Source organism: Molossus molossus, unplaced genomic scaffold, assembly GCF_014108415.1.
Source record: "Molossus molossus isolate mMolMol1 unplaced genomic scaffold, mMolMol1.p scaffold_m16_p_9, whole genome shotgun sequence".
NCBI lineage: Eukaryota > Metazoa > Chordata > Mammalia > Chiroptera > Molossidae > Molossus > Molossus molossus.
The window spans coordinates 16341098-16367867 of NW_023425403.1; the positions used below are offsets into that span (position 1 = coordinate 16341098).

The 26770-nt window shown below is 36.8% G+C and overlaps 1 protein-coding gene across 2 annotated transcripts in view; it reads right to left on the reverse strand.

The window, feature by feature from the left end:
* Positions 1-26770, reverse strand: part of TUSC3 (tumor suppressor candidate 3) — a 132192-nt gene that overhangs the window by 80112 nt on the left and 25310 nt on the right. For both annotated transcript variants that reach the window (XM_036250007.1, XM_036250008.1), the window contains exon 2: positions 10180-10349. In XM_036250007.1, coding sequence (XP_036105900.1) covers positions 10180-10349 — 170 coding nt within the window. The remainder of the gene's footprint in view (positions 1-10179; positions 10350-26770) is intronic.

Below are 26770 nucleotides of genomic sequence, written 5' to 3' on the forward strand. Positions count from 1 at the left end.
GCACTTTGTGGGGAGAGAGAGAGAACAGGAGAGGCAGCAAGACAGGCCTTGGAGGCCTGGGTACAATGGAAGGGGAGAAGCAAGTCATGGAAAGTACAGGACCTATGGAAACACAAAACTTCTCAGAATCAAAAGATACTACCAGAAGGAAGGAAGGGAGGGAGGGACCTGTTGTGTTCAACCTATTCCACTTTATAAACAGAAAAGGATACTTGACTTTAAAAACTACTATGCTATTTAAAACTCTAACCATCACCTCCACATATAAACTACTATTTCTGGTTTAGGAATGAAAAAAAAAAAAATTAAAGAGCAAATAACCAGCAGTATTCATACAAAGCTACTACAAGAAGAAAATCAAAAGAATCAAAATTCTTGACTTGATGAAAAAGTTTCCTAAAAACAACCATATAAAGGAGTGAAATAAAACACAATATTCCAACTTGAATTAAGTATAAGTAAATAATCCTTGAAGACATAAAAAAGTCTCAAGTAAAAAATTCAAAAATTCACAATAGAAGTGAATAAAATACAGGAAGATGTTATACGAAAGTTGACCAGACTCCGGAAACCAACAGAAGGTAAAAAACAAAAACAGAAGCAAAGCAAATAACCCCTGCAGAAATGGACACTGCATTACAAAGTGCTCTAAGGATAGAGCTGACTGAAAATGTAATAAAGCACACTAAGAAAAGAAAAACAGGTAAGAAAATAAAGTTAAAAGAAGGAAAAAGGTGTGATAGATATGAAAGATAGACAAAAAAGATTAAACACATGAAGAACTGAAGTCCCCGAAAGAGAAAGACCAAACGAAACAGAAGTATTTTAAACTATACGCCAATAACATTTCCTGGAAATGAAAACAAATCCAGTGTCTACGTATCAAAATGGCCCACAGTGTACCTGGACAAGATGAGCCAAAATAGTCAATTCTGAGACACAGCACAGTAAAATTATTAGGCTTCAATGAAAAAATACACTTTGGCCCTCTAGGCAAAAAGACAAATCACATGCAAAGTAAGAAAATGAAGTTGGCATCAATTTCTTGAGAGCACCAAATAAAATCTGTCGGGGCTACGTGAGCACACTCAGAATGCTCAATGTCCAGTCAAAGAAAAACTACTGGCTCTTCAGCCTCCATCACCTAAGTGAAAGCCCAAAACTTTAGTGGGCTCTTCAGATACTGAAGTAAGTGTATCCCCTATTTGAGCACTCTTCTTAGTAATTTATTAGATTAACTCACAAATCAGAGTCTTCTGGGTAGGGATCAATCTAACAGGTTGCATTGGATATGTCCAGGAGGCCGTGGCTTATTAGCTACCATTGGGGCCACAGAAGCCTAATGACCCATTCAAACTACAAGTCTTTGTGACTAGTAACACTGCTGATTAGAATGGTTTTGAGTTTTGACCATGCCACCCATCTGATATGGCCAAGTACAAGTAACTGCCTAACAGCCTTATTGTGGGGTTGGTCGACTTGGACCCAATGGCATCCAATGAGAAGGCTCTAGTTAAATGGAAACGGTGTAGGCAGGAGTGCAGCTGACCTGGCCATGGCAGCCTATCAGTCTGACATAAGAAAGAGACAGTAACCTTTTGAGAGAGAACCTTATCCCAGTCAGTACCTGAACCAAAGCCAATGGCTCAATGCGGCCCTCAATTCACAGAGGTTATCCTACATGTGTAGGCCAGGTTTACTGATGATTCTACTAAGCCGAAGTCTGCTGGGGTCTGATGTGCTGCTACGGCTGTTCAGCCTCGGAAACAGCTATGCAATAAATCCAAAGCAGATGGAATGCTCTGCTCAGTGGGCAGAACTCAAGGCAGTCCTCATAGTTCTGAGCAAGATTCCCTCTGATAAACATTTTCCTCCATGTTTATTGACTTTTGCTGATGGCCTAACCATATGGTCTGCAACTCAGAAGACATATAGCCTAGCAGGTTAAAGACAGCCCTCTTTGAGGACATGGCTCTTTTGTGAAATAAATCATGCCTGCCAAATGGTCAATAATGGATCAGTAATGTAGATGCAAACAGTAAAGACCCATCATCTGATGAGATCAAGTGGAAGCAAGCTGCTGATGGAGCCTGCACTGCCCTGATCACCATCACCGCTACCTGACTCCATTACCGTAACAGACATCACAAGGCACTCAGTCAGCATCGTGAACTGAGGACAATTTCAACAGAAGCTACAGTGCAAACTGGACTTGAGACTCTTACCAAAACTTGGCCTGTTTACTTTGCAGAGGAGGCCACATTAGTCAGGGATTGTCCCCATCCATTTTTAGCAAAATGACTACCTTAGCCTATGACCTCCTCTCAGGGCTACTGTTGGCACCTACCACTGTCAAAACCTTTTCCAACTAAGATGTCACTATTGCAGATAAACTATAAAACAGGCTTAGAATAGCTGGCTAAGCCAGAAAGCAAAGACGAGGGAGGTTGTCATTATAGGTCAAATTTAGGGCTCTTGAACAATGAGGAAGAAGAATCATAAAAACGGATTAGTGAATAGAACAAGAATCTTTGAGTTGAGATACTATATCTACAAAGGAAAGCTTTTTCTACCTCATTTTTCTCTTTTTAGTATCTCAAGAAATTAATGTAGAAAGAATGACAGAATTTTTAAAAAATCATCACTTCATAGTCACCAATATCAAATTCAGACAAAGATTATCAATGGATGCTACAATCACTGGGTAAAATAGTACTGAGGAACAAGACAGTCACATCTCAAATCATGCCCCCTCCTAACCCATTTACCTCCCAATTACTAATCAAAAGGGAAAAAAAGGCATTTTTAAACAATACCAAGATGCAATGATCATCACCCTAATCAGGCGATCGATTTCATCACTAGTATTCGAAGAATCTAACACTATGTGCCTCCTGATATGATGCAATAGGAAGTACACAAATAATTGCAACCTACTCCTGCAGGAAGGAATAACTGAATTTAAACATGAGGAAACAAACAATAGATCCAGAGCATGCGACACTGAACAAGGCAACTAGCCAAAGTGTAGGGATTTTACAGATTAAAAGAAACCAAAGAAGCATAACATTCAATGCAATGTATGAACTTTGACAAGATCCCAAATAGGAGGAAAAGGCTATAAAAAACATTTTGGAGACAAATTTAAAATTTAAATATGGACAGCACTATAAGACTATATTGAATTAATGTCAATTTGCTTAAAAGTGATAATGATATTCTGGTTATGTAAGAATTTCCTTTTCTTAAAAGATGCATACGGAAGTACTGAGCAGTGGTATTTCATATGCCTTCAACTTAAAAAGTAATAAACTAGATTGAGCTCAACCATACCCTGTAACATCCTTTATATTAAACTGGTCCTGGATTTAATCAAGCTTGAAACAGTTCTCACATATTAGCCAAACCAGGCAAAGGATGTGTGAATGCCACGCGAGTTTGCCCATCTTTGATAAAGAAGTGGAATCTTTTGTTCATGTAGCCAGGCATATTAGGGTGACAATAATTAAGGCCATAGAGAAATATTATCTAAGGAATAGAGGAAATGATAAGGGCTGTAGACCCAAAACCATTTACTAAGCACTTACAAGAGCATTAAGTGATGTACAAGGGTAATTTTATCTATACATGATTTTCACCTTCTGTGCTCACTTTAAAATCTAATCTCATAAGAGATTTGACCTCACTTAAGGAAACAAAAGGCTGATGAGCTCTTTTCCACGTGGTGTTGGCCAGCTATCTCCAGCTCGCCAGTCCCTGTTATGAGATGTTACTCTGAATAAAACCTTTTCATGATCTAATGAGTTTAATAAATGCGGGCTGATGGATCCCAGCCCTAAAAGATTAATAATCTTAATTGGAAATGCAAAAGCAAAATGCAAATTACAGTTCACAGGGTAAAGGCAATGATGAATGTGTACACTTTAAAAAAGCATTAAACTCTATTAGCTCTGGAGGCACAAATCCCAGCACTGACGGGTATTAGCTGTGGGACTTTGGATAAATCATATAATCTCTCAGCTTTGATGTTCTCATCTATAAAATAAATTTTTTCAGACCTAACCTTTATAATATTGAGAATGACAGGAATGTGTGTGTGTGTGCGCGCGCGCGCGCACACACACACACACATACGCACGCACATATATATACATACACATATATATAATGACATGTATATGTCATATATTAATGTATGTGACAACATAGAACTCCTAATAGTTTACACATAGTAAAAAATATTTTTTTAGACAGGATGGATGTTAGCCAGTTAATATCTAATATGTCAATGTAACAATTTATTCACCTTCCCTTTTAAAATTACTAATTACTAGTAATTGGTAATTATAATTACTAATCTTTTAATTTATTTTGAGTATAAAATAATATTAATCTCCAAGGCTTCACCAAAACTTTGGTTATACACATATCTTGCTTGATTCTACATGTACTTTTTAATTTCCTTCACCTGGACTTTTTTTCCTTACACTTATAGATCCACAGTAATAATCTTAGAAGAGGATATTTTGTTCTTAGAATTTGTGTGACTTCTGAAAGAGATAAGTAACTTTGTGGTAGAATACATCTAAAAGATTTAGCAATTATGGGTAATACTTCCTTTAGTACGATTTGATAAAGGAAGTTGGAGTTAACACTTATGGGAGGGAGGTGAGAATTGTATTGAGTAGTCTTAATTAACAACTTTATTTGGCCTGGGAGTTTGATGTTAGCACTGAAGAAGGTGAGAATTGAATTCTGAAATTTGTGAATAAACTGACTGTGTGAAGGAAGAACAGGATGATTTGCTAAGAGGGTTCACAAGGAAGCCAATAGCTCGTTCATCAGCCTAAGAGCAATTGGAGTGTGAGTTAACTCTTTTAAAAAAAAAAAAAAAAAAGCAGAAAGGCTCACAAATGGAAACACTAAAATTTAAAAATCACAACTATAAACTTTACAAAGATGCTACAGAATTATAAAAAGTATAGCAGTCTTATAAAAAAAAATGGCTCAAAATTACATTGATATACAAGGGCCCAGAATGTAATTCATGTTACAAAAATAAAAAAAGATGGCTGCTTATGATAGGGAGTCTCTCTCAGTGACTCTACGACACCCTTTGAGGCTAAATTTAGAATACAAGAATATAATTTGAATAATTTTTCTCAATACTCTACCTTTTCTTAGTTGAGATCTCTTTGATCCACTCTGCCCACTATTGTATGTGTCACTAGATTTCAGATTTAATCTAGACATTAACACAGACTTATAGTTCCTCAAGTTTCTCTACATCAACAACCATCTATATTATACTTCAGTAAATTATTTATTAAGTAAACCGTTTAATGGCAACTTCCTAATTTTCAACCCCATCCTATCTTTACACAAAATCTGTTCTTCATTCTTGTGAAAATATAGCTTAATACTATCATACCTAGTTTATCAGCTGTTTCCTTTGACCCCCATCCAACTTGAACCCATAGTTACACATTTCAAATATACACACTAGTACTCTTAAAGCATTTGCCTGGTCCACTTTACTTCGTAAACCAAACATGTTGACCCCTAAGGATGGTGTTCTTGCTCCTAAATTGCTGAGCATTGGGACAGAAAACGGTTTAATTTTACAGATTCCTCACTAAGTTGGGTGTTCTGGTTTCAAAAGGGATCCTCAATACTATATGGTATCCAATTAGTCTTCCCATTCCCATTGCTCCTCGGGGAAAATAAATAAAAACTGTGATCATGAACCTGCTTGTTTCTTCCCTTTATCTATCCTGGTTGCACACTAAGGTTACATAGATCGTGTGTTTGTAAATGCCACAACCTTGGGGCCTTCCCAAAACAATTAAATCACAATGTCTGTGTTTGGGAACCATACATTCGCTCTACATTTTTTGTTTCTAAAGTTCTGTTCTTTCTCTCTTTCTAACAAACCACCCCCGCCCTGATCCACAAATCATTTTAACTTTTTCTAATAACTTCAGATCATTTTGTCTCATAAATCTAAAACTATTCTGAAATGTAAAATTGTATTACAAAATAGGCTATAATAAGCAAACAAAGAACAGGTTATTTTGAGCTGTGTCATTTAAAAATTAAGGGTCCAGCCCTGGCCAGTATGGTTCAGTTCGTTGGAGAGTCATTCCATACGCCAAAAGGTGGTGGGTTTGATTCCCGATTAGGGCACTATCCAGATTGCTGGTTCGATCCCCAGTCAGGGCGCATGTGGGAGGCAACCAATCAATATTTCTCTCTCACATCGACGTTTCTGTTTCCTTCTTCCTCCCTTCTTCTAAGATCATTTTTTTTTAAATTAATGGTCCATATTTAACAATTAATTTAACAACATAATGCATTAAATAAAATGTTACCCAGAGGATGTATCATTTAACACTATGTTATAGTTAATATTATCAGAATACAAACAATTATGTGTAACTGTGAAATAAATACTTGGATAATAAAGTACTTCTAGACTACACCTACCAGAAATACAATGATCAAATAAATGTATTTTTTTTCACAGAGTGGTGAATATAGGTAATCAATGACTTCAATTTTTAGGAGCAAGCAAATGATTTCCCAAAAATATAGATAGTATTATAGCATGTTAGAAGACATTTTGTATTTTTAGAGAAAACTGAACTCTTACCCCAAAATGTCAATTCAGGTGGTATTTTTGCCTACGTAGGGCATCACGGCATCCCTTAAGGTATATCCCTTCCCTACCCATATGTGCTGGCCCAGCTCTAGCACCAGTATTAATGCTCCCTGGAATACTGGTCCTCAAATGTGATAGGAGGGGAAACTGGAATCATCTGAAGTGCTGTTTTTCAAAATACTTTTGTTCACCGTCTTCTCTATCCACATTTACCCATGCTTCAATAAACACTCATTATTAGGTTGTGATATGACCCTTCTTGAAAATTTGGGAACACTGTAATTCCCTTTCTGCAAGTCCATATGAACAAAACTGTTTTATTTTCGTTGACCTATGTCACCAATAACTTCCTTTTCCACTAGAGCTCTAGGTGATTCAGAAATCTAAACCGGTCCACAGATGAGTATACAATGTGCAGAGTCTGGGTGTGGAGCCACCACACAAAGAGCAATTGTTCCTGGGAAAGAGTGGTCAGTGCTCCACCAAGAAGAAACAGACACCCTGAGGTGTCCTTAACCACTGAGGAAATGGAACATGAGATGTCAAGTTACCTGAAAAAAAATCTCCAGGCCCAAATGGTTTGACTGGAGAATTCTATCAAACATTTAAAGAAGTAGTAACACAGTCTTCTAAAGATATGTAATTTTTCACAATCTCTACCAGAAAAATAAATAAGGAGGCAACATTTTCCAACTCACTTTATGAAGCCAATTATTACCGTGCTATCAAAACTAGGCAAAACAGCATCGAATGATATAAAAATGATACAGATCAATATCTATCATAAACTTAGACACAAAAATTTTCAACAAAATCTTAGCAAATATTGGCCTGGCCGGTTTGACTCAGCAGTAGAGCATCAGCTGGCAGACCATTGAGTCTCGGGTTCGATTCGGTCAAGGGGACGTACCTTGGTTGCAGTTTGGTCCCCAGCCCTAGTCAGGGTCCTGCGGGAGGCAGCCAGTCGATGTGTCTCTCTCACACCAATGTTTCTTTCTCTCTCTCCCTCTTTCTCTTTCTCTCTCCCTCCTCCCCACCCTATCTGAAGATAAATGGAAAAGAAAATATCCTCAGGTGAAGATTAAAAAATAAAATAAAAAAGAAAACAAAAACTAAAAAAATAAAATTAGCAAATATAATCCAGCAATGCACAAAAAGAATAATATACCACAATTAAACAGGATTTATTCCAAATTGAAAGACTGGTCCAACAATTGAAAACCAGGCAGTATAGCCACCATATCAACAAGCTAAAGCAGCAAAATCATAAAAATTCACATCAATTCATACCAACCAATTCACAAAAACATGACAAAACCCAATACTCACTCAGGATAAAAACTCTTAGCAAACTCTGAATAAAAAACTTCCCCAATTTGATAAAGGACATCTATAAAAATCCTACTGCTATATCATACGTAATGAGGAAAGACTGAATACTTTTTCCCAAAGTTTGGATCAAAATGTAAAACAAAACTTCTAGAAAAAAACTGGGGCAATCTAGGGCTAAACAAAGAGTTCTTCAATTTGACAAGAAAAGGAAAAACTGTAAAAGGAAAAAGTGATGAAAATAGACCTCATCAGAATTAAAATCTGCAAAGACCCCGTTATGAGCATGAAAAGAAAGCCATGGACTAGAAGAAAATATCCGAAAACCACATACCTGACAAAGAGCTGGAATCTGCAATATGTAAAAAATACTCTGAACATTCCAATTAGAATTGGGCAAAAGGCATGAACAGATATTTCACTGAAGAAGACATATGGATGACAAATAAGCATGTGAAACAATGTTCAACAAGAGAAATAAGTACTTAAAAAGATGTCCAATATCATCAGCCATTGGAGAAATGCAAAATAAAACCACAGTTAGATAGTATTCCATCCCTATCAGAATGGCTAAAATAAACCTGGCCGGTGTGGCTCAGTGGTTGAGTGTCGGATCACCGGTTCGATTCCTGGTCAGGGCACATGCCCAGGTTGTGGGCCTGAGCCCCTATAGGGAGCATGCAGGAGGTGGCCAATTGATGTTCTCTTTCATCAATGTTTCTATCTCTCTCTCCCTCTCCTTTCCTCTCTCTCTAAAATCAATAAAAATTTTTAAAAAGTAAAATAGTGACACTACATGCTGGTGAGGAGATGGAAAAACTACCTCACTTATACACTGCTGGTGGATACGCAGATGACACATCCACTCTGGAAAACATTTTGACAGTTTCTTGTACAGCTGACCATGTAACCACTATACAACCCAAGTACTACACCGGCCGGTGTTCATCCCAGAGAAGTAAAAACTTAAGTTCACACAAGAACCTGTACAAGAATTTCCATAGCAGCTGTATATGTAATAGCCAAAAGCTAGAAACAATGCTGATGTCCTTTAACAGATGGATGGTTACACAAACTGTGGTACACTGTATCATAAAATATTACTCAACAATAAAAATAAACTATTGATAAATGCAACAACTTGGATGGATTTTGAGGGAATTATAATAATAAAAACCAAACCGAAAAGGTCATACACTGCATAATTCATTTACATAACAGTCTTCACAAAATACAGAACTGGAGAACAAATTCTGGAGGTGGAGACTAGACTGGATGTGTGGGGGTGGCAATAAGGGGCAACAGGAGAGATTCTTATAGGGATGGAACTGCTCTGTATTTTGACTGTATTAATACCAACACCCTGCTTGTGATATTGTACTATAATTCTGCAAGACGTTACTACTGTAGGACAGATAAAAAGTATATGATTTATTTCTATTATTTCTTACAATTGCATGTGAACCTACAATTATCTCAAAATAAAAATTTTAATTAAAAAGCAGCATTTTGTTAGTCCAGCTGGTGTGGCTCAGTGGTTGAGCATCAACCCATGTACCAAAAGGTCACTGGTTCAACTCCCGGTCAGGGCACATGCCCAGGTTGTGGGCCTGATCCCCAATGGGGGGTATGCAGGAGGCATCCAATCAATGTCCTCTCTCATTGCTATTTCTCTCTCTCCCTCTCACTTCCTCTCTCTCTAAATCAATAAAGAAAAAAATTTTTAAGTAAAATAAAAAACAGCATTTGTTACATATGTATTATATTTGTACTTCTCCAAAATCTGCCTTAGAATGTTCCTACTGAAAAACATTTCATGCATTTCCAATTGTTTACTTCTCTTTGGTAGGAAGCAAGTTCTAATTACAAGATATAATTAGGTGACCTACAAAGCAATATTAAAACCAAATTCTATCACATTCTTACCTTTATATAAGACATAGAAATAACAAATATTTTTCATGATTATATGTGGAAATGGTCAATAAATGGTTTAAAAGTTAAAAGAATATTGTCCTACCCATACCATTTCCTAGAATACAATGATTTTTAACTTACTTTTAAATGCTCATAGTTACATTGGGTACAACACTGAACAATTGTTTAATTCTATTATGGACACTTATCTTACATATAATAAATATATAAGCATGGAATAGTTTTTTAAAATTTTGAAATGCATTAATTACCTGCACACAGAGCATTGTCGCTGAGGCTGAAGAGCCGTGAACATAACAATCATAGAATAGTTTCGAGGTGGTGCCTTTATGAATTTGCGGAATTTGTCGCCATTCATTCGGAAGATTGAGCGCCTGGAACTCCATTCCATCAGCTGTTCTACCTTCTCGGCTAACAGATTCTGCAATTAAACACAGGAATTTATGTTTACACTGGGTTCAAGTTCTTCAGTTCCATTTCATATAAACAGAATTACATGAGATTACATGTTAGCCAACATTATTTTCTGTTCAAGGTCCTTGTTTGGGTGAAGAACACCTCATCCGAGTAATCAGTGTGAACCATACCAGGAACAGGACACATCAGCATCACGTTGTCCCTGATGATCCACTGATGAGAGCACATCACTTCCGTGGTATTCTTGGCAAAGAAAGTAAACCTCAGTCTAATCATGAGAAAACATTCCACTCCCCCAAGTTTAGTACCGTTCCACAAAATAACGACCAGAACTCTTCAGGGGTCGTTCCTGAAAGCCCAGGGAAGTCCGAGGCACTGTCAACCCGGAGAAGACTAAGGAGACGTGACAACTACTGCAGCGCGGAAGGATCCCTGGGATGGGTCCCGACACAGGGAAGGGACATTAACGAAACTGGTGAAGTCTGAATAATGTCTGTGGGTTAGTTAGTAATACTGAACCAAACAATGTTAATTTCTCGTTTTTGATCATTGCATATTGTTAACCATAGGAGAAACCAAGGGAAAGGCTTATGGGAACTCTGTATAATTTTTGTTCTGTAAGTTTAAAATTATTTCAAAATGAAAAATATATATATATATAATCATGTTATATAAATTGATTAAAGTTTTTAAATGTACTCGTTTTACCTATTGGTCAGTCTAGGCGGGGATGGAAGCTTCCGTGCTGTGAGTGCAGAGAGATTGCAGCCTAATGCTGCTTTATATTGGCACATTTTCAAAACGAAAAACTACTTTTAATTTGTGAAAGTATTATGACCAGAATTGTAAAGGTGGAAAAAAAAGGAACCATTCAGGCAAAACTCTTAGCTCCAGAGACTTGCAGACTTGTTGGGAAGCATGCCCCGAAGAAACTGAAGCACAGTTCCAAAGTGCATGTGCTTTGCATGCGGAGACAGCTCTCCTAATTCAAAATATGCTCTGATTATCTACTGTGTGCCGGCCTAGGTTCGGGACCTGAGAATATGAGACTAAATATGGCACAGCCCCTTCTTTCACTGATTCTACAGAGTGATGTTTCTCAAGTTTCAATAGTGTACTAATCCCTTTCAAAGAAAATACATTCTTGCAGCCTCTTCTCCCAGATGTCTTCATTATTTTTAGGATGTTATTCTAATATGTAGAAATCTAATAGATACAAACTCCTTATCATTCTATCACACATAACTAAAGTAAGACAAATTTAGAACTATTTACTAAGCTGTCAAAATGTATATTCATAGAATCAAACATCAATTTAATATGATAAGTGATGATGTTTAATGAGAACTAAAATGGTACTTGTTATTTGCAAACAGTACTGTCAGTGAAGGTACACATTCTTCATATTGCTTTTGCAATGACTTATTCTTTTTGCCACTTGGTGAGATAATTGTGTTATAAAGGAAAATGGAAGCCAAATCATAAAAGCTTTACAAAGTTAAAGGCTAAGCCAACATATGGAAACAACCTGAGGGTCTATCAACACATGAATGGATAAAGAAAATGTGACACAAACACACAGGAAATTATTGGATATTACTCAGTCTTCAAAAAAAGAAAATCTTAATGGACAGAGACAATAGTGTGGGGAAGGCAGGAGTGGGGAGGAGAGGGTTAAAGGGGGGACATGTATAATCCTTTCAATAATGAAGATAAATTAAAATAATAATGATAAGGAAATCCTGCCATTTTCAACAAAATGGATGAACCTGGAGGACACTATGCTAAGGGAAATAAGCTAGACACAGAAAGACAAATGCTACCTGCAGAATCTGAAAAAAAGAAGGAAAAAAAAATCAAATTCATAGTAACAGAGTAGAATGGTGGTTACCAAAAAGCTGGGAAGAGGGGGACATTGATCACATGGTGCAAACTTTCAGTTATCAGATGAGTAAAGTAAGTTCTGGAAATCTAATGTACAGCATGGTTACATTAATAATAATAATGTACCTGAGAGAATATTAATGTCTGGTATCCTCCCATTTTAAAAAGGTAACCATGGGAGGTGATGGACATGCTAATTAGTTTCATTGTGGTAATCATTCCACAATGTATACAAAAATAAAAACCTCACAATATATATCTTAAATATATAAAATTTTTATTTGTCAAAACTAAAGTTAAATTTACCTAATAAACAAACATTTAATTTAAAAAGTTAAGGGCTAAGGACTTCAGCTTGAGCGAGATCCCTCAGGGTGCAAGGCTGAGCACGGACTGGAGGAGGGAAGCTCGAAGACCAAGAAGTCAGCGAGAGGCAGCAGAAGTCAACGTCAGATGCTGGTGGCAGGGGAGAAAAGTGAAGAGACTGAGAGATGTGTAGGCATCCAGTTCGGCAGGACTTGGTGACCACAGAGGAGCGAGATGGAGGAGTCCAGGATGACATTCGAGTTGTGGCTTTGGGCATGTGAGGGAATAATTTTCTCACTAAGACAGCGGAACTCAGGTGGAAGAGCTGGCCTGTAAGGAACTGAGTTCAGTTTGGGATGTTGATTTGATGTGCTATGAGTCTGTTTATTTGGTTTTTTAGATTCCATATATAAGTGAAATCATAAGGTATTTGTCTTTCTCTGACTTATTTCATCACGTAGTATAATACCCTCTAGGTCCATCCATGTTGTTGCAAATGGTAAGATTTCATTCTATTTTAATGGCCAAATACTATTCCATTGTTTATATGTATCACACTTTATCCAGTCATCTCTTGATGAGCACAACATCTTGGCTATTGTGAATAATGCTGCAATGAACATAGGGAAGCATGCATTTATCAAATTAGTGTTCTGGATTTCTTCAGATAGATACTCAGAAGTGGAGTTGCTGGGTCACATAGTAGTTCCATTTTTAAATTTTTGAGGCCCCTCCATACTGTTTTCTATAGTGGCTGCACCAATTTGCAATCCCACCAACAGTGCACAAGGGTTTCCTTTTCTCCACATCCTAAATAACACTTACTGTTTGTTTGTTTGTTGATGGCAGCCATTCTGACAAGTAGGAGGTGACACTGCATTGTTGTTTTAACTTGCATATCTCTGATGATTAGTGTCACTGAGCATCTTTTCATATGTGTACTGGCCATCTGTATGTTCTATTTGGAGAAATGTCTGTTCAGGGCCTCTGCCCATTTTTTAATTGGATAGTTTGCTTTTTGTTTTGTTGGGGTCTTTTTTTTTTTTTTTGATGTTAGGTTGTATGAGTTCTTTATAAATTTTGGATATTAACTCCTTATCAAATGTATCGTTGGTGAACATCTTCTCCCATTTGGTAGATGGTCTTTTTGTTTTACTGATGGTTTCCTTTGCTGTGCAAAAACGTTTTAGTTTAATGTAGTCCTATTGGTTTATTTTTTATTTTGTTTCCCTTGCACAAGGAGTTATATCCAAAATATATAAGTAAGAGCAATGCCAAACAGCTCACTGCCCATGTTTTCTTCTAGGAGTTTTATGGCTTTGGGTTTTACATTTAAGTCTTTAATCTACTCTGAGTTTATTCTTGTGTATGGTGTAAACTGGTGGTCTAGCTGTGTTGTTTTATTTGTTGTTTGTTTGTTTGTTTGTTTGTTTGTTTTGTATGTATCTGTCTAGTTTTCCCAGCACAGTTTATTGAAGGCACTGTCTTTACCTTACTGTATGCTCCTGCCTCCTTTGTCAAATATTAATTGACCATAAGCCTTGGGTTGATTTCTGGGCTCTCTATTCTGTTCCACTGATCTATTCAACATACTAAAGCCTAAATAGGACAGATTCACAGCTAACATTATACTCAGTGGTGCAAAGCTAAAAACATTTCCCTTAAAATCCGGAATAAGACAATGATATCCACTTTCACCACTTTTATTCAACATATTATTGGAAGTTCTAGACACAGCAGTCAGACAAGAAGAAGAAATTAAAGGGATCAAAACTGGAAAGGAAGACATAGAACTGTCATTATTTGCAAATGACATGATACTATAAATAGAGAACCCTAAAAATTCCACCAAAAAACTACTAGAGCTGATAAATAAATTCAGTCAAATAGGATACAAAATTAATATTCAGAAATCAGTTGAATTTTTGTAAATCAGTAATCAACTATCAGAAATATATTAAGAAAACAATTGTATAAAAATACCTAATAATACCTAGTAATAAATTTAAACAAGGAGGTAAAACACCTGTACTCCAAAAATTGTAAGATACCTCATATATTTTATACCTGGACTGGGAGTACCAAAGATTCGGTCTTTTTCTTAACCTATTTCTTGCATAGTTCTAACATGAAGACTAAGTTGAGAAGCCACTGCTTTATTCAATCTCAGGAACACGGCACTTTTTTTACAGCACCCGGCGGAGCACAGGAGAAACACCTCCTTTACCCTCTTCCAAGGTCCCTCCTTAGTGAGTTTATCCTTGTCCCAAAGAGCCAACTCAAACATAACCCACAAGCACGACTTCCTTCCTAAAGCCACCTGGGGACTATCAGTCCCTACTTTGTAGAAACTTCTACTAGACCACCTACCACACTCATCATGATCGCTCAATACATTCTCAGTTCCTCAAGGGCAAAAATCATGTCTTATGACCTTTGTAGTCCTAGATTCTTGAAAAGTCCAAAGGACATAATAGATAACTGAAGCTGTACGTAACTGAAGTAAGAATTCTGCTGCCCTTAAATTAGAAAATTTTAACAAAAATTTAGGGGATATTTCTAAATTCTCTCTACAAGTACAATATAAAGATAGGAAAGAACCAAAAATATTTCTAAGTGAGCTCTGGTAGTTTTAACATATTTAAATTTCCTTTAAAAATCACTAAAACAGATGGGTATTCTATAAACATGTCAGAGGCAAATTTCTAAAAGTTTAAACTTTATATACAAATATTTATCACTATTTATAAACTTCTAAAATTGAAATTAAGAAAGAACAAGACCTCTCCTTTTTTTTTTTTGAGTATTCATTTCTGAGCCTATTCCTATACCACACTAGGTTGTTTACTTTTATTCCACTTTCCACCCAAAAGGAGCAGAGTGATCAGTGTTTAGCTCTTGCCTCAAGCAACTTGCCCCTGTTTTAAAGTCAACAATCCAAGAGCCAGAAGCACATGAACTGCTGTAAGAGAATGGCTTTGACACATCACTTCTGGACTCTCTCATCTGTGCACACTAAGAAAACATTCACAAGTAACTGTTAACCACATCACTTCTGAATCTGCTCATCTTTGCACACCAAGCAAACATTACGAGGTATACAATGAACTGACTTAGCTAATAAATGAGCTTTAATATAAAGAAAATAATAAACCTTTCGAAGCCAAATTATAAGGTGTCTTCCCACCTCACTAATGTCAACATATTGTCACTGACCATCCATACCTTAATATGAGGCTCACAATCAACAAAAAGAAGTAACTATTTAATGAGTACTTCCAGTGTGTCAGGCACTGTACGTACTAGGCATACCACAGGCGAGGTACCAACCAACATCCCTAGTCCACAGAGAAAAATTCAGGCACAGAGAACCTTAATTTGTTACTCAAGATCAAATTAATAAGTGTTTAAGGAGGGATTCAAACTTGGCTTTTCTATTGCTCATCCCTATGCTGTTTTCTCCATGTAATAGTGGTGTGTGTGTTATATGTTTGTGTATGATCTCTACTCTCTCTCTCTCTCTCTTTAAAAACCTGGTGAACCATTAAAACAAAAGTAGACTTTTCTACACAGTGAGACAGTTTACTATAAAAATAAAAGTTCCTCTAATTTAATTCCCTGACTAGGCCTAGAAAATAACTCTTTGTAAACATGCCTGATTTATGATAAAACTTGGCCAGATAAACAAGTTAACATGTAATTTCCAGTTGCTTAAAGGTTTTAAGATAACATAGAAAAAATGTACTTTAAAGTACCAATACACTAAACAAGATAATAGCAAAAATCTTGAGTATTAGAAATTATTTCAGAAGACATAATTAAAGAGAGTCGAGTGCTACATTCTCTATTTAGGAAGCAGTGTGCAGAAGTGATGAATCTGATTAGTTGTCCCCTTTGTACAGAAAATAAAATGGGCCCTGGCCAGTTTGGTTCAGCAGTTAGGGCATCAGCCCGAGGACCAAAGAGTCGCAGGTTCAATTATGGTCAAGGGCACCTACCGGTTGCGGTTCAGTACCTGGTCCTGATCGGGGTCATGCAGGAGGCAACCAGTCAATGTGGCTCTGTCACACTGACGTTTCTCTCTCTCTCTCTCCCTCCCACTCTACCTAAAAGTAAATGGAAAAATATCCTCGGGTGAGGATGTAAAAAAAAAAAAAGGGTCTAGGAAGAGAAGGGTATCATAGTTGACTCACACTTTCAAGAGCATCTATTATAAAGAAGGTTGAACTAATTCTCTAAGGCAAATGTTGCAAATGATGTAGTAGAAACATTTAGTAAGAAACAGAAATCTAATTAATGTGAATTCAGTGATCTAAGAATCACAGGTTGAGCTAGTCTCCAAATAGGGTCTATTCCACTGTTGCGTTTCTCTCTGACAGGACTATAGCCTTGTGTGTGGACAAGGCTGGGTGCATCTGTCCCTTCAACGTATGTCTTTCCCTGCTCAGGGCCATTTGTACTCTCTGTTGGGATTTTTTTTTCCCTTTTCTTGCTACCGTTTTACTCCTGCAGAACTACTTTCAAGACTTCGCCATCTTCTCTGAGTGTCAATTTTGGTCTCTTAAAGACAGTAATACTCATGAATCTTAATTCCCTATTCCCACTGGAGAATGAAACAAGTAAAATAAAAATCATTCCCAAGGGAACTTTGTGTATTTCAGGGAACACAAAAACATCCATAAGATGGAATATAATGTAACCCTTAAACACTGAGAGTGCACCATATGTCTATTTTAAAATTAGAAAAGAATTTGATGGCTCAAGTTCAGATGATGACTATTTCCATGCAATATGACCTGACCTAAACAAGTTCTCTGAATCTGTTTCTTCCTCTCTAAAATGGAAATAATACCTCACAACTATGTTGTTAAAATTAAATGACTTGCCCTGGCCGGTTTGGCTCAGCGGTTAGAGCGTCGGCCTGCGGTACAGAGAGACCCGGGTTCGGTTCCCGCTAAGGGCACGTACCTTGGTTGCAGTTTGTCCCCGGACCTGGCTGGTCGTGCGGGTGGCAGCCACTCGATGTGTCCCTTCACATCGATGTTTCTCTCTGTCTCTCTTCCTCTCTCTCCCTCCTGCTCTATCTGAACAAAAAATGGAAAAATGTCCTCAAGTGAGGATAAAAAAAAAAAAAAAAAATTAAATGACTTAATTTATGGAAAACTCCTAGCGATCATCCTGCAAAGGGCAGTCACTCAAACTCTATCCCCTTCTCTTGGTCAGCTTCTCTCAGAAACACTGATGAGGCTGCTAAGAACATCTACAGGGGGAATAAAAAAATAATCCCATTAATATCTTTTTCCTTCTAATTTTTATTAATTTATTTTTGTTACAGATGTCCCCCCCCCCCGCTAGAAACCCTCCTCCCAATCCTGCCCCCCTCCCCAGCATTGTTGTTTATGTTCGTTGGTTACGCACACATGCATAAAGTTCTTTGGTTCATCTCATCCCTCCCCCACTCTGAGGTCTGTCAGTCTGAACCGTACTCCTGTCTATGTCTCTGGGTCTATTTCGTTCGTCAGCCCACCTTGTTCATTGTATCACACAAATAAGTGAGATCATGTGGTATTTGTCTTTCTTAAATCTCAAAGCTACCAATGTTTTCTCAGTACTTATTACATGACAGGCACTGTGCTAAATTGATAAACAAGCGCTGCAGATTACTAACGACATGGACTCACTGGGTTAAATTCATGGAAAATGGAAGAGGAAGGAGGACAGTAGATCCCGCTCTCAAGGCCGTACGGTAAAGAAACTCGAGCAGAAAAAGGGCTGTGGATATTGGTGTTATGGTTGTGGCTTTGCTGAGAAATACATGGTTTAGTGCCAACTCAGGACAGGATGGCATATAAGATCTTATTTCTGTGAACACTAACTGGCTGGTAATGGCTCATGTAAATATTGAAATTTAGCACAGAGGAAATTTCTGAAACTCGACTGGTACTATGGAAAGAGTGTGTGAGCAACTGGAGTTTGTCTGCTCCTGGCACAAGGCTGGGCAATAGGAACACGGCTGTCGTAAGTCTACCACGTCGGAAAAGGAAAGGAAATCTATTTAGAATCTTCAGAGAAGAAACCCTCGCCTTACCCGTTACGTTGTAAAAACCAATGGCTAGAGGGTCCCACATAATGAATTTCAGATAGTCGGTCATATTAACTATAGGTGCCCAGACCTCTGTCTTATATTTTTCTTAATGTTTTTTTATGAAAACTGAATTTTAAAGCAATTCACTATAATAGACAAACTGGCATGATCCATATGCCAATCCTCAATATGTGGTGCTATTACTCAAACTGTTCTCAGTTCATGTTTTCACAAACCATTCATAACAAAAATATGAAGAAACGATACATTTCACTAAACAACATGGAGTAACACTGTTCATTCCAAAGTGAAGCTTACACAGGAAAAAAATATCATCAATCTAATACTTTTATACTATATATTGTTTCCAGTATTTTATCATTTAATGATGACCAGATGCACCAAAACAAAGACATGTATGTGGTCTCATGTCTCAGGGGAAGAGACATCTACCAGAGGAAAAGTCTTTCATGTGCCTGTCCCTCCTTCCCTCCCTCTCTCTCCACCGCCCCCCCATACATACATACTGACCTAATGCACAATTTGTAAAAGATTAAGGTATAATCTAGAAATTGATATTTATTATCCCTATTCAAATGTATTTTTTACAGATGTCCCCCTTTTTTCCCCATTGACCCCCTCCTTCCCACCCCCACCCCCCTCCTGTCCTCCCAGCCTAGTGTCCCTGTCCATTGGTTGTGCATATATGCATCTAAGTTCTTTGGTTTATCATTTCCCACCCCTCCCACCCCCATCCCTCTGAGGTTTGTCAGTTTGTTCCCACATCCATGACTCTGGATCTCTTTTGGTCAACAGCTTATTTTGTTCATTATGTTCCACAAATAAGTGAGATCAAAAATTAAAAATGGAACTGCCATTTGACCCAGTGATCCCACTTCTTGGAATATATCGAATGTAGTTTTTTAAAGTTTCTTACTTCAGTCTGTCCTAGAACTTAAGAACTACTGTGGCCAAAATTAACAGTAATAATTTAGGAACTTAACACTGATTTAACTGTTTATGATTTCTTAGTTCACAAAAAAGAGCAGTGCATTTGCATAAAAACATCAATATAAATTCTGCATTGAGAAATGTCAGAATTCTTGCTCCATAAGAAACTTAACTCTCCCATGGCAGAAATAAATTTTAAGAATCCTAATGTTAGATGCTGTTATAACTTAATTTTATTAGAGAAAACATTATATAGTATTTTAGGAATTCTATATTTGACACTATATATTAGACAGAGTAATGAATATATGAAATTGTGTAAATTGATGTATATCCAGGTGTAAATCTCATCCCCAAAATGTTAATTTAAGGCCATACACAAAAACATTGATGCAAAATACATTAAACTGATTATACTGGTTTACTTGTTAATCACAACTTTTAGAATATACACTAAAAAAATTCAAAAAGAAAAAAATCTAAGCATAGTTATATAATTAACAACAATAAAATAAAAACAGAGCATATTGAAACAATGAAATATTAGGGACTAGAATCACAGTTGTCTGTAACTAATGAAAAAATTCTACGGTAACATGTCCTCGGCTAGCAGGGTAGCTCAGCTGGTTGGAGCATCATCCCATACACAAAAAGGTTGTGGGTTTGATTCCCGGTCAGGGCACATACCTAGATTTCTGTTCAATCCCGTTAGGCATGAACAGGAAGCAGCCGATCAATGTTTCTCTCTCTCTCCCTTCCCTTCCTCTCTCTAAAAATCAATATGCATGACCTTGAATGATGGTTAAAAAAACAAAAACATTCTATCATAACATTAAGCAAAAAGACAGACTGGAAGGTAACATGTTTATACTAACTACAAGCACACACAAGTATATTTAAAGATAAATCATAACATGTCATGCACACAGTCAAAATAGCATTTTTTTCAGAATTGGAAGTTATTTTGTTTTATCTTTTGCTACAAAGTGAAGACAGCTATTTTGTTGTTTGGGTGAGTTTTTTCTTTTCATTCATGTGGGTTGTCTTAGTGACAATTTTTCACTATAAAAGTGCTTAAGTACCATACTCTCCTGTCAAGAAACAGCATCATTAGACTTTTGATCACTGAAGGATCAAAATATAAAGTTATTTTAATAAGGAACAGTCACAAACGGGGCCAAATGAGCATCTCATTTTCATTCCACTATTTACCATCTTTCTATCACCATCTTTCTTGAATTCCGTATCTTTCAGTTGGGTATTTATTGTTGTATAAATAAATATCACATTTTGAAACAGGTACCAGTTTCCAAGAATTACAGCTGCTGTAAAAGTGGAGAAGAAAACCTCCCTGCAGCTGTACACAGCCATCTGGCCTCGCTCCCTGGAGAGCACGGATGCCGGCCAGGCGGCCATTCCCAGTGTTAATGAGTGTAGCAGATACCCTCTTATAATAACACGTTACATCACAAAATGATCTGCACTGCCCTAGAAGTCAGGATTGTATATAACTCTGCACTATTCACAGCACCATGTGATGTGTTACAGCTGAAGAAAACTTTTACTATAAGAATACGTAAAAACAAAAACATCAACTATTTATAAATTGCAAAACTGAGAGGTGATTTTTCTTAGCAAGTTTATTCTTAATTCACACAAACTAATCAGTAAAATCTGTGATGGTTAAATTATTAAAACCAAGAAAACAAATGGAATCCAACAGACAACAAGACAAAAGCAAAGCTTTAAATATACTTTAAATGTTTTCCAGGGCCTTTCGCCCCCAGAATAAGATTTGGTCTACCAAATTAGTTCCAACTGGCAGGAGCAAGTCAAATAGATTTGGTTATTTTGTATAAGGTAGTAAAATGATCACAGCTACCTATTAACTCAAATCTGTACTGCTGACAGAGGCCTAAAGATTTGGGGCCCCCAAATCTCCAAAGAAACTTCTTACATGGGGCTTTTATGTAGAAAATATCCTAACTTCACACCCAGCCCCAGGATAAAATGAGATCCCCCTACTATTTCTTCCACTTATCCCTACAATATCAAGAACATATCATATTGAAATGCACTGTTTATTAATAGTACAAAAGTAATGTAAGGTAGCAAAGCAAGCAAATAATTAATGAATTCAGTACATGTTAGACCCTCTTGGGGGTGGGGAGTGGGTGGGAGACTACTTAAAGATGAACTCCAACCAGGAGATAAATCAAAATAAAATACTCAGGAAAGGGGAAGCTAAGTGCAGAAACAGAATTAACAGAGCGCTCAGATGGCTGACAGCATCCTTTGTCCCGACACCCTTCCCCAATCACTTATAGCAGAATTACTCTTTTTTTTAAAATTTAATCTTTATATTTATTTTATCTTTATTTTTTTAAAGTATTACAGATGTCCCTTCTTTTTCCCCCATCAACTCCCTGCTCCCTACTCCCCCTGCCTTCACCACACTGCTATCTATGTCCATTGATTATGCATATAAGTTCTTTGGTTTAAAAATCACCCTTTTTAAAGCATTTGCTATTATGATCAGAGAGAGCAACTCAGGGTAAAAGCTTATCATTAAAACTTGGAAGTAGTGTATATCTAAGGTCCCATGTTTACTGCCAATATCTACTTGGTAAAAATATCCTATGAATTATTTTGCTTCATTTAACACATAAAATTAATGTTATATTAAAAATACCAATATAAAATATTAAGGGACACAAATGTAGGTGTACACTAGTAAACCTTTCAAAGCCACCCTAATAATACATACAAAATTTTAATGCGTGCACCCTTTAGCATAGCAATATTTCTAACAACTTATTCTGAAGAAATGATCAGTGAAGACACATGTGCGTATGTAAAAGGATATTCACTGCAGCACTGTTGATAATTGCAAATACTGGTTGATCTTATGTGTGCCTTTAAAAAGAAGAATGGTTAGATCACTATATGGCACGATATAGAACACTGTTATAGTCATCAGCAAGATGAGACAGACTTACCGAAAAGGATATTCACAATTTACCTTTAAGTAATTCAAAAGGATTACTTATTATAATATTGTGTAATGTACTGATTCATATTTCAAAATACATGTGTGTGACTATTTGCTCAACTTATTTTACATACATGCTAAGTATCTGAAAGGATGTATAGCAAACTGATCATGGTTTATTTCTAGAGGAGAAGATTACATGGGTATGTTCATTTCTACTTTATAAATGTCTATGTTGTGTGAAATTTTACCTGTATTACTTTATAAACAACAAAACAAGTTATTGCCCCCTGGAAAGAGAGAGTGAAAGAGAGATCGAAAAGAGAGTAGCTAAAGGACGAGACACTGTGATTCCTTTGGGAAGCAATGTTTAAGGAAGCCAGGGGTGCATTAGTTACAGTGTATGCCTCTTTGCTGTTCCTAGACTCATCTTCTCATGTATTGACTGTTCCTATGCTAATCTTCCCATCTATTAACTGAGTCTGCTCTTTTGAAATCTATACTCACTTCACTTCAATCTAATCCTTACTTTTGCTTAGGTTGGTATTTGAGAAAATGAGGATGTTTCATTATATTCTAATTTGCAGTTACTACTACGTTCATCTTTATTGACAATCACCTTAGATCATTTCAGAAAAGCGACCTGGAGTATGTATCAAAACTTTCTCAATAATAGGGTTTTATGTATCTCTTTACTAAGAAACTGAAGAAAGCAATCCCTGGAATTTAAAATATAATTTAGTAAACCATTAGGGGAAAAAGATACAAAAAACCACTATAAGCCCAACAAATAAAACCGTTTTCCTGGGTCTAGCAAAATAAAGTTTTGAGCTTTCCTGGTGAAAAGCCAGAGTGGACAAAGTAAATGACCGCAGAGCACAGCAGTTCTAACCACACTGATGGAGCTCCCATTCTGCTGCCATAAACGTCAACCACTACTCAAAGGCTCACTTTTACAATCTAAATAGAAAAGCAAAAAGAAACAAATCCTAAGGCCTAATGTCCTCCTCCAATATCATATCAAATTTTTGTTTTAAAAACCTATGCATATTGATACATATAGGCATAATTCATTCATATCCATTGCTGTAGAGAATCCCTTCATGTTAATTTTTTCTATTTCTCTTAACAATGGTCATACAGGTTTTTCCCATTTTTTTTAACTGTTATAAGCATTGCTATAATCATGAGCATTAGTCATGGGTGAGAGACCATCTCTACAAGGGTTCTTAAACTAGGTCTTCATAGAATTCAGGGAAACCATGCACTTGGACAGAGGAAAACAATAATGTCTTCATGCCCTGTCCGGTTTGGCTCAGCGGTTAGAGCGTCGGCCTGCGGTACAGAGAGACCCGGGTTCGGTTCCCGCTAAGGGCATGTACCTCGGTTGCAGTTTGTCCCCGGCCCTGGTTGGTCGTGCGGGTGGCAACCACTCGATGTGTCCCTTCACATCAATGTTTCTCTCTCTCTCTCTTCCTCTCTCCCTCTTCCTCTCTCCCTCCCGCTCTGTCTGAACAAATGCAAAAATGTCCTCGGGTGAGGATTAAAAAAAAAAAAAAATAATGTCTTCATTTTCACAAATCTCTAACAAAAATTTAATATCTCAGTTATAAATGGAGACAATAACACATAGTAGAATAAACAGTGTGTGTGACTTAATGACCAACAGAATGCATGAATATTTTCCAATTCCATTCCATTTGTTTCTGGTAGCGCTAGATATTTATATTCACCACTACTTTGAAATTGCAACAATCATCAGACCTGTCATTAGAATCTTGTTATAATATGATTTCATAAAGAAACAGATTACTGTATCACATTTTAAATAGTTTGATAACTATACCTCACCATAGTTCTTATCTATTGTATTTCTATGTATTTTTTTCATTTAAAAATCATTCTGTGAAGAAGTGCATGGGCTTCACCCGGGTCTCAAATTTGCCAATAGCGTGCGCATGCACACACACACACACACACACACACACACACACACGGGGGGGGGGGGGGGGGGGGGGGGAAGAGAGAGAGAGAGAGAGAGAGAGAAACCGACTGCATCATATTGCCAAATTACTTATCCAAACGAACTCCCACCAGCAATGTCTGAGTTCCCATTTTCCCACATCCTCATCAACACTATCAGACATTAAAAAAATTTTTCCAGGCGGATGGGTAACAAAACAGTATCTCAAGTTTCTTGTAATTTTCACATCCCTAATGAGCCATGATAGTATATGCATTTTAATATGTTTACTAACCACTCAGGTTTCCTCTATGAACTGCCTGTTCAGATCACTTATCTACTTTTCAACTGAGCTGTCTTTTCCTATTAATTTTTAGTTCTTTATTGGTGATTAATTGGTAATGATTAGTAATTAATATTAATTGTTTGCATGAGTGGCTATTATCTTCTAGCATCTAGGACTTGACATGTAATTTTATTTATAGGGTCTTTTGTCATACAGACTTTTTGTCTTTCTAAATCTTCACTAGAGGATATGTTTATTGACTGTTTTTAGAGAGAAGGGAAAGGAGAGGGGGAGAGAGAGAAACATCGATGTGAAAGTGAAACATTGATCAGCTGTCTCCTGTATGTGCCCCAACCAGGGATCAAACCTGCAACCTAGGTATGTGCCCTGATCAGGAACTGAACCCACAATCTTTTGGTATACGGGACAATGCTCCAACGACCTGAGCCACCCGGCCAGGACCAGACTTTTGTTTTTTAATGTGGTCAAATTTAATCTGTTCCTTTACAATCTGTACTTTGTGTCTTATTTAAAAAGACATTCTATATTCTGACATTAAAAGCACACTCCTAATCTAATAGGATTAAAGTTTTGTTTACACTTAGGTTTTTAATTTTTATTTATGGTATGAAGTAATAATCTTATTTTATTGCCTTTTTTTTCATTTTCATTTCCTTTTCTTCTTTGTATAAAACAAATAAAATGAATAATAAGTAACAACAATAACAAAAGCTGACACAGATTGAACTCATTCTCCCAGGCAGTATACTGACAGATGGTGTGTGTGTTTACAAAGAGGAGGCAATTTGCACAAGATCACAGAAAGCAACTCATACTGGTAACGCAAGCTCTATGCTGCTTCTCCCAGACCCCACACTACCTGTTCACTCCACTATCAGAAACTGCCTCTAAATTGTTCTCAGTACTCATAACAAGTGAGAGTCAACTCTGAAGATGTATAAGACCAACCCATGTCATAAATTGTGGAAAAATAAAACCTATTCAATATTTTTCATAATATCTGTATGAAAATTCATTTAATGAAGGTTTTCCCCCCCAATCAAATTTTATCGTATGTTCTATACAGAAGCTACAGGAAATAGTTCTGTGTAACAGGCAATAAAACACAAAACATTTACTAGTAAATTAAGTCCCATATAATACAGATCGTAATGTAAAAGTAAATACTGGTATCAGATTTCAGTTAATTCTAGAAACCAAAAAACAAACCACAATAAAAATAACAATATCATCTGAATAGATTCTTACATAATATACGCAGAGAAAGCAGATTTACTCAGAAAATCTGAGATGAAGCAATCCACACAGGCAGTGAATGTGTATAAATTGCTACAGCGTCGCTGATAGTCACAATGCATATGGAGAAACAAATATTTCAGGGGGGAAAACTGGCCCAAAGCATACAGCAGGAAATTTCAACATTATGTTCACATATGTAGTAAAAGCAAATGTTTTGGTTAGTGGAATGTGTATCACAACTGAAAAAAATGGAATTCTAATAGAAATTCATATTTTAATGACTAGTATAGCTAAAAAAGAAACACAGCAGAAATATAAAACATAGCATGTGTTTATTCTCCAATCTACAAAAAGAATCATCCCCCAAATCTGAAATCCCAGCACTCCTTCAGGAGTTCGGGCTGGTTCTTTTCCAGCAGCACTCCTACGTGAGGACCAGCTATCTTCACAACACCACCATATGGCTCTCCACTTCCTTCTTCAACTCATCGGATGTAGCCTGAACCTAACATTAAAGCAAAGCCCACTGCTACGGAACTACAGACTTTATAAGTGTACAATAACAAATTTAAATAAAATGTATCTGATTTAAGTCTAAATTGTTATATAACTAATCCAAGTTCAGTGGTGTGGCTTGTGGCTTATATTTTTTAAAAACAAAAAATTATCCATAGAATAAAACCTCAGCTTTGCTCTAA